We start from the raw sequence: 17,408 nt of genomic DNA on the forward strand, positions 1-17,408 counted from the left end.
AATTCTCCAGTGAAGCCGTCTGGTCCTGGACTCTTATTTTTGGGGAGGTTTTCGATTACCATTTCTATTTCCTTACTTGTGATTGGCCTATTCAGATTCTCCATTTCTTCCTGATTCAGTTTGGGGAGATTGTAGGAGTCTAGGAATTTGTCCATTTCTTCCAGGTTGTTCAATTTGTTGGCATATAGTTTTTCATAGTATTCTCTTATGATCTCTTGTATTTCATTGGTATCTGTTGTGATTTCTCCTCTCTCATTCCTAATTTTATTTATTTGCGATTTCTCTCTTCTTTTCTTGGTGAGTCTGGCTAAAGGTTTGTCGATTTTGTTAATTTTTTCGAAGAACCAACTCTTTGTTTCATTGATCCTTTCTATTGTCTTTTTTGTTTCAATATCATTTATTTCTGCTCTTATTTTTATTATTTCCCTCCTTCTACTGACTCTGGGCTTTGTTTGTTCTTCTTTTTCTAGTTCTGTTAGGTGTCATTTGAGGTTGCTTATGTGAGCTTTTTCTTGTTTAGTGAGCTGAGCCTGTATTGTGATGAATTTCCCTCTTAGGACTGCTTTTGCTGCATCCCAAATGATTTGGTATGTCATGTTCTCATTTTCATTTGTCTCCAGATAATGTTTGATTTCTTCTTTAATTTCTTCAATGATCCATTGTTTGTTCAGAAGCGTGTTGTTTAGGCTCCACATTTTTGCACCTTTCTCTGCTTTTTTCTTGTAGTTGATTTCTAGTTTCATAGCATTATGATCAGAAAAGATGCTTCATATTATTTCAACTCTCTTGTATTTATTGATGTTTGCTTTGTTTCCCAAAATATGGTCAATCCTTGAGAATGTTCCATGTGCACTTGAGAAGAATGTGTAACCTGCTGTTTTTGGATGAAGTGTTCTATATATATATGTTCTATATATATGTGTTCTATATATATATCTATATATATATATGTTCTATATATATCTATTAAGTCCAAAGAAGGAGAACTACAGGCCGATATCACTGATGAACATAGATGCAAAAATCCTCAACAAAATTCTGGCAAACAGAATACAGCAATACATCAAAAAGATTATACACCATGATCAAGTGGGATTTATACCAGGGACACAAGGATGGTTCAACATCCGCAAGTCAATCAACGTGATACACTACATCAACAAAATGAAAAATAAAAACCACATGATCATCTCAATAGATGCAGAGAAAGCATTTGATAAGATCCAACACCCATTTATGATAAAAACCCTCAATAAAATGGGTATAGAAGGAAAGTACCTCAACATAATAAAGGCCATATATGACATACCCACAGCCAACATCATACTCAATGGACAAAAACTGAAAGCCATCCCTCTGAGGACAGGAACAAGACAAGGGTGCCCACTTTCACCACTCATATTCAACATAGTACTGGAGGTGTTGGCCACAGCAATTCGGCAGGAAAAAGAAATAAAAGGAATCCAAATAGGTAACGAAGAAGTAAAACTCTCGCTGTTTGCAGACGACATGATCTTATATATAGAAAACCCCAAAGAATCCATAGAAAAACTATTAGAAATAATCAACAACTACAGCCAAGTAGCAGGGTATAAAATTAACGTACATAAATCAGTAGCATTTCTATACACTAACAATGAACTAACAGAAAAAGAACTCAAGAACTCAACCCTATTCACAATCGCAACGAAAAGAATAAAATACCTTGGGATAAACTTAACCAAGGAAGTGAAGGATCTATACAATGAAAACTACAAGACTTTCTTGAAAGAAATTGACGATGACATAAAGAGATGGAAAGACATTCCATGCACATGGATTGGAAGAATAAACATAGTTAAAATGTCCATACTACCTAAAGCAATCTACAGATTCAATGCTATCCCAATCAGAATCCCAAGAACATTCTTCCCAGAAATTGAACAAAGAATCCTAAAATTCATATGGGGCAACAAAAGGCCGCAAATTGCTAAAGCAATCCTGAGCAAGAAAAACAAAGCCGGCGGAATCACAATCCCCGATTTCAAAACATACTACAAAGCTACAGTGATCAAAACAGCATGGTACTGGTACAAAAACAGGTCCACAGATCAATGGAACAGAATTGAAAGCCCAGAGATAAAACCACACATCTATGGACAGCTAATCTTCGACAAAGGAGCAGAGGGCCTACAATGGAGAAAAGAAAGTCTCTTCAACCAATGGTGCTGGGAAAACTGGACAGCCACATGCAAAAGATTGAAAATTGACCATTCTTTTTCACCACACACCAAAATAAACTCAAAATGGATCAAAGACCTAAAGATTAGGCCTGAAACAATAAGTCTTCTGGAAGAGAATATAGGCAGTACACTCTTTGACATCAGTTTCAAAAGAATCTTTTCGGACACTATAACTCCTCAGTTGAGGCAAACAATAGAAAGAGTAAACAAATGGGACTTCATCAGATTAAAGAACTTCTTCAAGGCAAGGGAAAACAGGATTGAAACAAAAAAACAGCTCACTAATTGGGAAAAAATATTTACAAGCCACTTATCCGACAAAGGGTTAATCTCCATAATATACAAAGAACTCACACTGCTTAACAACAAAAAACAAACAACCCGATCAAATAATGGGCAGAGGACATGAACAGACATTTCTCAAAAGAAGATATGAATATGGCCAATAGACACATGAAAAGATGTTCATCATCACTAATCATCAGGGAAATGCAAATCAAAACTAGACTAAGATATCACCTTACACCCGTTAGATTGGCAAAAACATCCAAAACCAAGAGCGACAAATGTTGGAGAGGTTGTGGAGAAAGAGGAACCCTCATACACTGTTGGTGGGAATGCAAACTGGTACAGCCACTGTGGGAAACAGTATGGAGATTTCTCAAAAAGTTAAAAATAGAAATACCCTATGATCCAGCAATCCCATTACTGGGTATCTATCCTAAGAACCTGAAATCAGAAATCCCAAGAGTCCCTTGCACCCCTATGTTCATCGCAGCATTATTTACAATAGCCAAGATGTGGAACCAACCTACATGCCCAGAAACTGATGATTGGATAAAGAAGATGTGGTATATATATACAATGGAATACTACTCAGCCATAAAAAATGACAAAATTGGCCCATTCACAGCAACGTGGATGGACCTCGAGGGTATTATGTTAAGCGAAATAAGCCAGTCAGAGAAAGACAAACTCTATATGACTCCACTCATAGGTGGAAGTTAGTATATTGATAAGGAGATCTGATCAGTGGTTACCAGGGAAAAGGGGGGGTGGGGGGAGGGCACAAAGGGGCAAGTGGTGTACCCACAACATGACTAACAAAAATGTACAACTGAAATCTCACAAGGTTGTAATCTATCATAACATTAAAAAAAAAATAAAAGAGTGAAAAAAAAAGAGAAAAGAAGAGAAAGCAAAATACACAAGAGAGCATAATGTAGCTATTTGAGAAAAATAGGAAGGGTACGTAAGCATTTTTTGCTTGTGTATGCCTAAAGTATCAGTGAAGGACATGGGATAAGAAACTTATAATCATGGTCCTCTGGGAGGCAAACTAGGAAACTGAGGGACACAGGTATTATAGTTTTCAGTCCCTTTTGGACCTTTTAAATTAGAAGCCATGTGAATGTATTAACTATTAAAAAATAGCATTTGAAGAAAATTTGATTGCTGAAAGTGTATATTATATCCAGAATGTATAAAGAACTCTGAAAATTCAGTAATAAGAATCAAACAGTCCAATTAACAAATTGGCAGAAGATTTGAATAGATGATTCACCAGTGATATAAGGATGTCACATAAGCATTTAAGAAGATATTCAATATAATTAGTCATTAGGAAAGTGCACATTAAAACCACAATGTCTAAAGTTTACAAGACTAAGCATACCAAGTCTTGATGAGGCTATGGGGAAACTTGAACTTGTCTGCTGCTGATGGGAATATAAAATGGTACAACCACCTTGGAAAACTGTTTAGCAGTTTCTTTTTTTAAAAGACTTAATTTTTTTAGAACAGTTTTAGGTTCACAACAAAATTAAGAGGAAGGTACGGAGATTTCCCGTATACCCTCTGCCCCCACACATGCGTAGCCTTCCCATTATCAATATCTTCCACCAGAGTGGTGTATTTGTGACAACTGAGGAACCTGCATCAACACATCATAATCACCCAAAGTCCATAGTTTCCATTAGGGTTCACTCTTGGTGTTGTACATTCCATGAGTTTTGACAAATATATAGTGACATACATCCACCACTGTAATACCATACAGAGTATTTTCACCGCTCTAAAAATCCTCTGTGCTCCACCTATTCATCCCTCTCCCCACCCCTCGAACTCCTGGCAACCACTGATCTTTTTATTGTCTTCATAATTTTGCATTTTCCAGAATGTCATATAGTTGGAATCATACAGAACGCAGCCTTTTCAGATTGGCTATTTTCACTTAGTTATATGCATTAAAGTTTCCTCCATGTCTTTTCATATCTTGATAACTCATTCCTTTTTGTGCTAATATTCCCTTCTCTAGATGTACTACAGTTTATTTATCCATTCACCTACTGCAGGACATCTCAGTTGATTCCAAGTTTTAGCAATTATGAATATAGCTGCTATAAACTTCCAAGTGCGGGTTTTTGTGTGGACATAAGTTTTCACCTCATTTGGGTAAATACCAAGGAGTGTGGTTCCTGAATTATATGGTAAGAGTATGTTTAGTTTTGTAAGAAAGCACCAAATTCTTCCAAAGTCTTCCAGAGTGGCTGTACCATTTTTTATCCCCATCCGCAGTGTACAAGAGTTCAAGTGTCCCCACAACCTCATGATTGTTACTTAATTTGCATTTCCCTGATGATATGTGATGTGAAGGATGTTTTCACATGCTTATTTGCCATCTGTATATCTTCTTTGGTAATATTTGGATTCTTTGTTTCTTAAAAGGTTAAACATACACTGACCGTATGACTCATCCATTCCACTCCTGGGTATTTAGTCAAGAGAAATTAAAGCGTATGTTTATAGAAAAACTTATACACAAATGTTCATATCAGCGCTGTTGTAGCAGCCAAAAGTATATGTCCACCAACAGGTGAATAGGTAAACAAATTGTAACACATCTACAGAATAGGATACTGTTCTCCAGTAAAAAGGAATGAACCATTGATACATGCAGCAACATGGATGAATCTTAGAATAATTATGCTGAATTAGTACATACTAGATTCTATTTACATAAAATTTTAGAAGATAGAAACTATAACAACAGAAATAACTTAATGATGACTTGAAAAGTGAGAGTATTGAAGGGGGAAGAATACAAAGGAGGGATAATAAAGTGGCACAAGGGAACTTTGGGGGATGATTTATGTCTTCATGTGTTTATTATGTGGTGTTGGTTTTACAGATATTTATGTTTGATGCCATGAAAACTATGTCTAAATACCTTTGGTTCATCCTAGAATTTGAAAATAGAAGACACGCCCTAAAGATGAGAGTAGATTCAGTATTCATACTTCATGGCAGGAATTATGATTAAAAGTTTACACAGTGGCAAATCTCACCTTTAATTCCTCTATTGGTGCGCTCAGTGGGTCACAGGGAAAATACCATGTTCTTCTGAATAGAATATTGAAGTTGAACTTCGTCCTTAAAAGGAGACCTGGGATCCAAATGCAATTTTGACAAAGAATGGTGAACATATCCTCCTACTTTGTAGGAAGGAATAATCTAGACTTGCTTATATATCTTTGAGTCTTGCAAGGTCCTATTTTAAAAAGATATAAAGGTAATTTGCTTTGAAGAGAAACAATTATTATTTCTAAGAATCCATTTTTAAATACAGTACCCTAAAGAATGAAAGGGAAAAAGAGAACAGTGGTAGGGATGGTCTGATTTGAATTTTTTATACAGTATAGTTATCAGTTTATATGATTTTTATAATTTATTCTAGATGTTCTTCTGCATTTTTTGAGGAAGAGAGATCAGCGTTAAAACAGAAACGGCAGAAAATAAGGCTCTTACAACAAAGGAAAGTTGCAGATGTTTCGCAATTCAAAGATCTCCCAGATGAAATTCCTTTGCCTCTGGTTATTGGAACCAAAGTTACAGGTAAGTGAAGATAAGCTGATTACTATTTTGACTTGTAATTTTTCACCCAGAAAACCGCTATTAGAGAAATGGCGTTTAAATTTAGAAAGCTTAAACTATAACTCTACAGTAATATGTGCAGAGGTTACTTTTTCTTCATATGTGAAGTCTGTCTTTACAGTAATTGGAAGGAAGCATACTGGTTCAAAGCAACGTCTGCTACAATGTAAACTAAAGCACACTGCCACAAAGACTAGACTTAAAATTCCCTGGAGTAAATTATCTTTAAAATTTTAAATTATTCTGTCTTGATTCCACATTATTTATTTTCCTTTCTAACCAGTCTTATCTAGTTAGTTCACAACCACCAATGTTCTTGTCATCTTTGGGTCTAGAAATAGTCCATTTCTAATTACTGAATAAAACTTAATTATTCAGTACATAGTTTGCTCAAAATTTTGTAAGGGTGTAAATTCTGTCAGTTTGTAGATTTGAGTCTACGTATTCACTTCTGTTGTAATGTGGAGGGAAAGTGCCACCCAAACCTCAGGTTTAAGTTAATCCTTAATTATTTGGTGAATTAAAATTACAATTTATGTAATGCAAGAAATAGAAAGTTGTTAGGTGGGTAGATAGGGTAGTAATTGTACTGAAAGGGTTTGAAAAAATGACTTGATTAATTGAGGAATATTTTCTGGAGGAAAGGGAGCTTTGAGTTACATATTTATATCATTTTTTGGGGGTTAAGTGGTACATGTTTCCATTATATTGTAAAAATGAGTAATTAAGAGGAAAGGTAGATAATAGGAAAGAGATTATGTCGTGCATATGGAATGTAGACCTATGCATTTAGTCCTAACTTACCATGTACAGAAGTTACAGATGATATGGTCTCTCTATGAACAAAACTAGTCTGAGAATGGGAGTGGAGATGGAGTGAGGGAGAGATAACATTCTTGAAAAGATAAATTAGTTCTAAAAGCCCCATATAAATAAGTACAAAGTCTATAGTGTAACTACTAATCAGAGAAATGCTGGCATGAATAGAGTGACTCACAGACTCAGATAGGAAATCCTTAGAAGTTAATTGCTCCAGAATTTTAAGGACTGGGAATATTATGTGATAAGACTAAAAATTTTATAGAAGATCTATAAGTAGGTACTCTTGTTACAATGGAGAATAGGTAAGACTGGATGTATCAAGATATGAGAGGAGTTTATAGGAATCAACTACTAGAGATTTTTAAAGTTCTATGTGGTCTAGAGTAGGACTCAGCAAACTATGGCCCATGGGCCAAATCTAATTTGCCACCTATTTATATATGATCTATAAAATAAGAATGATTTTTACCTTTATAAGTAGTTTAGAAAGCAAAAGAATAATATTTTGTGACACATAAAAATTATATGCAATTCAAAGAGTCTCTTTAAGGAGTAAAGCTACTCTAAATTAAGTTCGTAGCTGAAGCAGACCAACCTTAGCAATAAGAGCAAGCATGACAGGGTGAAAAAGATTTGCCAGTAATTTTTTGTCTACCATAAAAATTCTGACATAGAATAAAAAATTACTAGACCCATGAAGAAGCCTGAAATCAGGTTCTATAATCAAGAGAAAAAGCCATCAATAGAAATAGATGCTGAGATGACTCAGATATTGGAATTAGCAGACAATGACTTCAAAATATTTATTATAAAACATGTTTAAGAACTTAAAGGTAAATATGGTCATGATGAATGGGAAAATCTCAAAAGATAAATGGAAATTATTTAGATAAACCAAATCTAGAATTGAAAAGTACAATTTCTGAAAAAAATTCTCAGTGGGCTTACAAGCAGATTGGAAAAAACAAAAGCAAGAGTCAGTGAATTTGCGAGTACATCACTATAAGTTATCCACTATGAAAAGAGGGAGAAAAAAAATGGAAAAATCGTTAATAGAGCCTCAGAGACCTAGGGGACAATATTAAGCAATATGGTATATGTGTGATTAGAGTCCCTAAAAGGAGAGGAGAGACACAATGGCACGGGGAAAAAACGAAAAAACAACCAGAGAAAATAAAGGAAAAAAGTTCCCAAATCTGATTTTTTTAAAAGTACGGATCAAGGATACTCTGAACTCCAAGCCAGATAACCCACATGTATACAAAACTCATAGTTAGAGACAATACAGAAAACCTACAGAGAAAATCTTGAAAGCAGTCATAGAAAGACAACATGTTACATAAGGAACAATGATATGAATGACAACTGACTTCTTAGAAGGAAAAATGCTACAAGTAATTCCAAATAAAATTCTTCAGATTGAGGGGAAATGATACCACACAGAATCTAAAATCTACAGAAAGAAACAGAGAACACCAGAAATGGTAGATATATGTGTAAAATGGAACCGTTGTGTTGCAAGATTCTTAAATTTCTTATGAGAGCATACAGTATTAACTCTAAGTAGAGTGTACTAAGAGTGTATATTATAATACCTAGAGTATTAAGGTTCATCAGAATCGGAATTACCTGGAGGGATTGATAAAACACAGATTATTAGACCTCACCCCAGAGTTTCTCATTCAGAAGGCTGGGGGTGGGGCCTGAGAATTTGCATCTTTAAGAAGTTTCCAAGTAATGTTGATGCTGCTGGTGTGGGACTATACTTTGAGAACTACTAGAGGAATTACTTTTTTAAAAATGCTAAGAGGATACAAAGCCAGTAGAGAAATTAATTTTGAAATACTAACAAATACCCAATTAAGTGAAAAGATGACAGGAAAGAAAGAAGAACAAAAAACAAATGGGATAAGTAGAAAATAAATAGCAAGATAATAGACTTATGTCTGGTCATATTTTAATTAAATTATTTTCGTTAATTAAATTTGAATTTGAATAGTTTACTTTGAATAATTAAATTATATTTTAATTATATTAAATGTCAACCAAACACTACACTTAAAAAGTAGAGATTATCAGACTGGATTTTGGGGGCAGGGGGGAGTAAGAACCACTATACATTGTCTTCAAGAGTTGTACTTAATATATACTTACAGAGTTGTATTTAAAATATAAAATCACGGGTAGGTTAAAAGCAAAAGAGTGAAAAAGGTAGAAAATCCAAATATTATCCATAGAAAGTTGAAATGGCTCTATTAACATTAGATAAAGTAGATTTCAAAATGAGGAGTATTACCAGAGAGAGAATAATATTTGATAAGGATGAAAAGGTCAATTCATTAGAAACACACAACAATTCTAATATATATTTATTAGTAGGCCCTTAATAACAGAACTTCCAAATACTTAAAGCAAAAACTAAGACAACTAAAGGAAGAAATATACAAATCAACAATCAGAGTTGTAGATTTTAGCAACTCTCTACAAGTAATTGAGAACAGGGGAAAAAGTCAATACAGAAAAGAATCCGAACAACACTACCAATCATGATGATCTAATTGATATTTTTAGAACACTATACCCCAAAACTGCAGAATACATATTCTGTGCACATGCGCTTGCTTTGTTTATCAAGACAGACCATATGCTGGCCCATTAACAAATGTCAATCAGTCTTAAAAGAATGAGATCATACACACAATTTCTTCTAGCACAACAGAATTTAATTAGAATTTGAAGCTGAGAGAGCTCTGAAAACACGCAAATATTTGGGAATTAAGCATCATACTTCTAAATAACTTTTAAGTAAAAGGAGAATTCTCAAGGGAAAATAGAAACTATTTCTTTCTTTTTTTTTTTTGAGGAAGATTAGCCCTGAGCTAACTACTGCCAATCCTCCTCTTTTTGCTGAGGAAGACTGGCCCTGAGCTAACATCCATGCCCATCTTCCTCTACTTTATATGTGGGACACCTACCACAGCATGGCTTTTGCCAAGCGGTGCCATGTCTGCACCCGGGATCCAAACTGGTGAACCCCGGGCTGCCGAGAAGTGGAACATGTAAACTCAACTGCTGCGCCACCAGGCCAACCCCTAGAAACTATTTCTAATTGAAAGGTAATAAACATACGACATATAAAAATTTGTGGGGTGCAGCTAAAGCAGTACATAGAGGGAAATTTGCAGTTTTAAATACTTACATCAGAAAAAAATGCTTATGTATTTTTCAAAGGTTTAAATTTTCACCTTGGTAAGCTAAAGAACAAGCCCACAGCTAACATCATACTCAACAGGGAAAAGTTGAAAGCTTTTCCTCTAAGATTAGGAACAGGACAAGGGTGACCACTCTCACCAACATAGTACTGGAAGCCTAGCCAGAGCAATCGGGCAAGAAAAAGAAATAAAAGGCATCCACATCAAAAGGAAAGAAGTAAAATTGTCTCTGTTTGCAGATGACGTGATCGTATATGTAGAAAACCCTAAAAACATCTGTCAGAAACTGTTAGAACTAATAAACGAATTCAGTAAAATTACAGGATACAAAATCAACATACAATAATCAGTTCCATTTTTATACTCTAATGATGAAATATCTGACAAAATAAGAGAATGGTCCCATTCACAATGACATCAAAAACAATAAAATGCTTAGGAATAAATTTAACAAAGGAGGTGAAAGATCTGTACACTGAAATCTATAAGACATTGATGAGAGAAATTGAAGAAAATACAAATAAATGGAAAGTTGCTCCATGTTCCTGGATTGGAGTACTTCATGTTGTTAAAATGTCCATACTACCCCAAGTCATCTATAGATTCAGTGTAATCCCTATGAAATTCCAGTGGCATTTTTTACAGAAACAGGAAAACAATCCTAAAGTTCATGTGGAACCACTAAAGATCCTAATAGCCAAAATAATTTTGAGAAAGAAGAACAAAGCTGGAGGACTCACTTCTTGACTTCAAACATATTACAAAGCTGTAGTGTTTAAAACAATATAGGACTGGCATAAAAACAGACACACACACCAATGGAACAGAATTGGGACCCCAGAAATAAACCTATGCATATACAGTCAACGGATATTTGACAAGAGAACCAAGAATGGGGTTGAATGAAGGAAAAATAGTCTCTTCAATAAGTGGTGTTGGGAAAACCAAATATCTGCATGCAAAAGAATAAAACTGGACTCCCAACTTAACACCACTCACAAAAGGTAACTCAAAGTTGATTAAAGACTTAAATGTAAGATTTACAACTGTAAAATTTCTAGAACAAAGCATAGGGAAAAAGCTCCTTGACATTGGTCTTGGCAGTGATCTTTTTGGATATGACATCAAAAGTAAAGGCAACAAAAGCAACAATCAACAAGTGGGAGTATTTCAAACTAAAAAGCTTTTGCACAGCAAAAGAAATGGTCAAGAAAATGAAAAGACAACCTACAGAAAGGGAGAGAAAATGTTTTCAAATCATATATCTGACTAGGAGTTAATATCCAAAATATATAAGGAACTCATACAATTCAATAGCAAAAAAACCCAAATAATCTGATTAAAAAATGGACGAAGGACCGGAATAGGCATTTTTCCAAAGAAGATATCCAAATGGCCAAGAAGTACATGAAAAGACGTCTTACTCAACATCCCTAATCTTCAGGGAAACGCACATCAAAACCACAGTGAGATATCATCTCATGCCTGTTAGAATGAGTCATCAAAAAGACAAGAAATAACAAGTGTTGTTGAGGATGTGGAGAAAAGGGTGCCCTTGTGCACTGCTGGTAGGAATGTAAATTGGTGCAACCACTATGGAAAACAGTACGGAGGATCCTCAAAAAGTTAAGAATAGAACTACCATATGATCCAGCAGTTCCACTTCTGGGCATTTATTCAAAGGAAAATAAAGTTATTCTCTCGAAAAGATATATGCACCCCCATGTTCATTGTAGCAGCATTTACAATAGGAAAGACATGGAAATAACCTAAGTGTCCATTGATGGATTAATGGATAAAGAAAATGTGATATATATGTATACAGAGGAATATTATTCAGCCATAAAAAGGACATCCTGCTCTTTGCAACAACATGGATGGACTTAAGGGCATTATGCTAAGTGAAGTAAGCCTGTCGCAAAAAGACAAATATTGTATGAATCCACTTACATGAGCTTCTTACAATAGTCACAGTTGTAGACACAGAAAGTAGTACGGTGGTTGCCAGGGGCTGGGAGGAGAGATGAATGGGGAGTTATTGTTTAATGGATATAGGGTTTCAGTTTTACAAGATGAAAAGAGTTGTGGATATAGGTGGTGGTTGCACAGCATTATGAATATTTAATATCACTGAACTGTACATGTAAGAATGGTTAAGATGGTAATGTTTATGTGTATTTTACCACAATAAAATAGTTGAAAAAATAATCACTGTCAAGAGAATGAGAAGACAAACCACAGACTAGGGGGAAAATATGTGCAAAAGATATATCTGATAAAGGACTGTTATCCAAAACATACAAAGAATTCTTAAAACTCAATAATAGGAAAACTAACAACTTGGTTAAAAAATAGAGAAAATATTTGAACAGATACCTCACCAAAGTAGATATACAAAGGGCAAATAAACATATAAAAAGATGCTCCACATCATATGTCATCAGGGAAATGCAAATTAAAACAATAAAATACCCTTCCACACCTATCAGAATGGTCAAAATCTGGAACACTGACAACATCAAATGTTGATGAGAATGTGGAGCAACAGGAACTCTTATTCATTTCTGGTGGGAATGCAAAATGGTACAGCCAGTTTGGGAGACAGTTTGGCAGTTTTTTACCAAACTAAACGTGTTCTTACCATACAATCCAGGAATCATACTCCTTGGTATTTATCCAAATGAATTGAAAACTTATTTCTACACAAAAACCTGTACATGGATGCTTATTGCAGTTTTATTCATAAATGCCAAAACTTGGAAGCAACCACTATGTCCTTCAGTAGGTGAATGGATAAACAAACTGGTATATCCAGACAATGGAATATTATTCAGTGCTAAAATAAAATGAGTTATCAAGCTGTGAAAAGACTTGGAGGAACCTGAAGTGCATATTACCAAGTGAATGAAGCCAATCTGAAAAGGTTACATACTGAGTGATTCCAACTATTTGACATTCTCGAAAAGGCAAAACTGTGGAGACAATAAAAAGATCACTTCTTACCAGCCGTTGAGGAGGAGGAGGATGGAGCACAGAGGTTTTTAGGGCAGTGAAACTATTCTGAATGATACTGTAATGGTACATACCATTATACCTTTGTCAAAACTCAGAATGTGTAACACCAAGAGTGAACCCTAGTGTAAACTATAGACTTTGGGTGATAATTATGTGTCAATGTAGGTTCATCAGCTGTTACAAATGTACCACTCTGGTGTGGGATGTTGATAGTGGGAGAGCCTGTGTGTGTATCATGGGGGAGGAGCTATATGGGTTGATGATGGTAGGGGAGGCTCTTAGGAAGAGGAGAGTAGGGCATGTGTGGGAACTCTGTACTTTCCAGTAAATTTTGCTATGTACCTAAAATTGCTGTAAAAAAGAAAGTCTATTTTTAAAAATCCACTAATGTAATTCACCATATTTAGTAGCATATAGGGCAAAAAAATCACATGGTCCTATCAGTAGAAAAGCAAAAATCATTTGACAGTAATAATGCCCACTCATGATAAAACTCAACAAACTAAAAATAGGAGGGAACTTCCTCAACCTGACAAAGTTCATATATGAAAAAACCTTTGTACAGCTACATACTCAATGATGGAATTTTGAATGCTTTGCCTCTAAGATGAGAAACAATGCAAGGACACACTCACCCTTTGTATTCAACATTCTGCTAGAGTGTAAAAGACAAGAAAAAGAAATAAAAGTCAGAAAGATTGGAAGAAGTAAAACTATCTCTTTTCACAGATGACACGATCACCTGCAGAAAGCCCTAAGGAATCTACAAATCAACTACTAGAATCAATAAATGAATTTTTTTTGCAAGGTCTTCGGATATAAAGTCAACATGAAAATTAGCTCTATTTCTATATAATATAAGGAAACAACTGGAAAATGACATTTAAAAAAAATGATTCTGTTGATAATAATGTAAAAAGCCTAAATAATTGGAGAGAGAAAGCAGGTTCATGGATTGGAAAACTTGGTATTATTAAAAATGTTAGTTCTGCCAAGATTGAGCAGTAGAGGTAAACAGTCCAAATCACAGCAAGCATTGTTTGTTTTTTTTAATTGAAATTTACATGCTTATTATAATGTTTATATGGAGATGAGAAGCCTAATCCAGAAATAAACCCCAGACATACGTGCAGTTGATTTCCTAAAGGCACCAAAGCATTTCAATGGAAAGGAAGGGCATTTCGATAAATAATCATTGAACAACTAGATATCCATATGGAAATAAGATGAACCTTGACCCTTCCTCATACTAACTAAAAAACTTAATCTAAGATTGACCAAAGGGCTGAACATAAAGGCTAAAATTATAAAGTTTCTATGAGTAAATACAGGAGAATATCTTTGTGATCTGTAAGTAGGCGGAGATTTCTTGGATCTGTCAAAGAAAATAATTATCAAAAAAGGAAAACAGGGACCAGCCCGGTGGTGCAGAGGGTAAGTTCACATGCTCTGCTTTGGCAGCCTGGGGTTCACCGGTTTGGATCCCAGGTGCAGACCTACCCACCACTGCTCAAGCCATGCTGTGGCAGGCGTCCCACATATAAAGTAGAGGAGGATGGGCACGGATGTTAGCTCAGGGCCAATGTTCCTCAGCAAAAAGAGGAGGCTTGGCAGTGGATGTTAGCTCAAGGCTTAATCTTCCTCAAAAAAAAAGGATGATTTTTAGGTTTAACTTAAAAATAACTTCTCACTAAAAGCCACCATTCAGAAAATAAATAGGCAAGCCATATACTATGGGAAAATATTTCCATAACATACCTGAGAAAGGACATATCTAGAAAATAAAAAGAACTATAAGTTAGTTGGGGCCGGCCCGGTGGCCTGGTGGTTAAGTTCATGCGCTCCGCTTCAGCGGCCCAGGGTTTCACTGGTTCAAATCCTGGGTGTGGACGTGGCACCGCTCTTCAAGCCATGCTGAGGTGGCATCCCACATGCCACAACTAGAAGGACCCACAACTGAAAATACACAACTATGTACCAGGCGGTTTGGGGGAGAAAAAGGAAAAATAAAATCTTTAAAAAAAAAAAAGAAGAACTATAAGTTAGTAATAAAAAGATAATGCAACTAAAAAAACCCCAAACACTTGAATAGACACTTCCCAAAGGAAGAAATATGAATGGCTAATGAACACATAAAGAAGTACTCAACATCATTAGTTATCAGGGAAATGCGAATTAAAAGCATAATGAAATACTGCTACACACACGGCAAAATAGCTAAAATTGAAACAACTGATAATATCAAATGTTGACAGGGATATGGAGCTACCATAATTCCTGTACACTGTTAGTAGGATTATAAAATGGTATACCACTTTGGGGAATAGCATAGCAGTTTTCTAGAAAGTTAAACATATGCCTGCCCTGTGATCCAGCAGTTCTGCTCCAAGGTATTTACCTAAGAGAAGTAAAAACAGCTGTCCACAGAAGGATATGTGCAGGAGTGTTCATAGCATCTTTGTTGATAACTCTATAACCAAAACTCAGAATCAGCCCAACGACAGGAGAGTGGATAAACATAACGTGATATTTTCTTACAATGGAATACAAATAAGGAATTAAAAGGACATAACTATTGACATATAGATTAACTTCAGACAATATGCTGAGCAAAAGAAGCTGAAAACTAAAGACTGCATATTGCATGGTTCCATTTATATGAAGTTGTAGAACGGGCAAAATTAATTTATGGTGGAAAAATATCAGAAAAGTGGTTGCTTCTGAAGAAAGGATTGACTGGGAAGGGGAATTTCCTGGATGATAGGAATAGTCTGTGACTTGATAAAGGTGTGTTTTACATGGATGTATTCATTTCTCAAAACTTAGAATTACACTTAATGTTTCATTTTACTGTATGTAAATTTTACCTAGAAAGAAAAAGTACTAGTAACAAACAGAATTGTACATTCCTTACTGGGAAAAAATTTTTAGTAAACAGGGAGTAGTAGACAGATTCTTCCTCAAAAAGAAAAACAAAAGGCATTTAGAAAGTAACTATAGGGGCCGGCCCAGTGGCCCAGTGGTTGAGTTCTCGTGCTCCGCTACGGCAGCCCAGGGTTTCGCCGATTCGGATCTTGGGCACGGACCTAGCACCGCTCATCAGGCCGTGCTGCAGCAGCATCCCACATGCTACAACTAGAAAGGACCCACAACTAAAATATACAACTATGTACTGTGGGGCTTTGGAGAGAAGAAGGAAAAATAAAATCTTGAAAAGGTAACTATATTAGGGATTTTGCAGTAGGAGCAAAGAAGGCAGGTAAAAAGTAACTAAATGATTCTTAGGTACAGAGTAAAGAGCACAGAAGTTTTGACAAACACCAAAATGATGGAAAATTTGAATAGTGGAGAAGTTTTGGGGAAACGTTTAGATATGATACTTTGGCCACATTATACAGGAAGATGTTCATCGGGTGCCTGTTACTCTGAATAGTTCTAGAACTCTGTGTAGTCAGAGAAGTCAGAGTCTAACAAGGAATTTTAAAATCATTGGTTTGTTAAGAAATTGTAAGAATCTGAACTGTCCTAAAAGTAATGTAGGTTATCTGAGTTAAGGGAGTAAAGGGAAAAGAAATCATCGAGAGACATGAAAGATGCCACTCATCTCAGCCAGGACTACACCTTGAGCTTACAAAGTTTCAGCTTTTTCTTATTCTTTCCTGATTGAGTTCACCACTTTTTTTTTTTTTTTTTTAAAGATTGGCACCTAGGCTAACAGCTGTTGCCAAATTTTTTTTTTCTGCTTTGTTTCCCAAACCTCCCTCCCCCCACCCCCGGACATAGTTGTATATCTTAGTTGCAGGTCCTTGTAGTTGTGGGATGTGGGACGCTGCCTCAACGTGGCCTGACAAGCGGTGCCATGTCCGCGCCCAGGATCCGAACCCTGGGCCACCTCAGTGGAGCATGCGAACTTAACCACTCGGTCACGGAGCCGGCCCCTGAGTTCACCGCTTTTAACTAGCACAGTCACGGGTTTTTACCCACTGTCCACATCAAGTTTGCCCTCTCTGGCAGTGAGACTGCTGGTGTTCATGACCAGCCATACACTAGAAAAACCATTCTCACCAACCAAGTTGGTGGTGATGGTGGGGATGTCAATAGCCTCATGAAAAAGGCCACTGACTTCATCTGTCCTTACCTGCAGCTCTCGCAGTTTTTCAACAGTAAACATTTCTTAATTGTTTTCTGCATTTGGTCCATTTCC

General features: G+C 35.9%; 1 protein-coding gene across 5 annotated transcripts in view; it reads left to right on the forward strand.

Moving 5' to 3' along the window:
* The window catches only part of LIN9 (lin-9 DREAM MuvB core complex component), a 94,378-nt gene that overhangs the window by 32,992 nt on the left and 43,978 nt on the right, over window positions 1-17,408 (forward strand). For all 5 annotated transcript variants that reach the window (XM_070602662.1, XM_070602664.1, XM_070602665.1 and 2 more), the window contains one exon: window positions 5,959-6,116. In XM_070602662.1, coding sequence (XP_070458763.1) covers window positions 5,959-6,116 — 158 coding nt within the window. The remainder of the gene's footprint in view (window positions 1-5,958; window positions 6,117-17,408) is intronic.

Source organism: Equus przewalskii, chromosome 31, assembly GCF_037783145.1.
Source record: "Equus przewalskii isolate Varuska chromosome 31, EquPr2, whole genome shotgun sequence".
NCBI classification, from domain to species: Eukaryota; Metazoa; Chordata; class Mammalia; order Perissodactyla; family Equidae; genus Equus; species Equus przewalskii.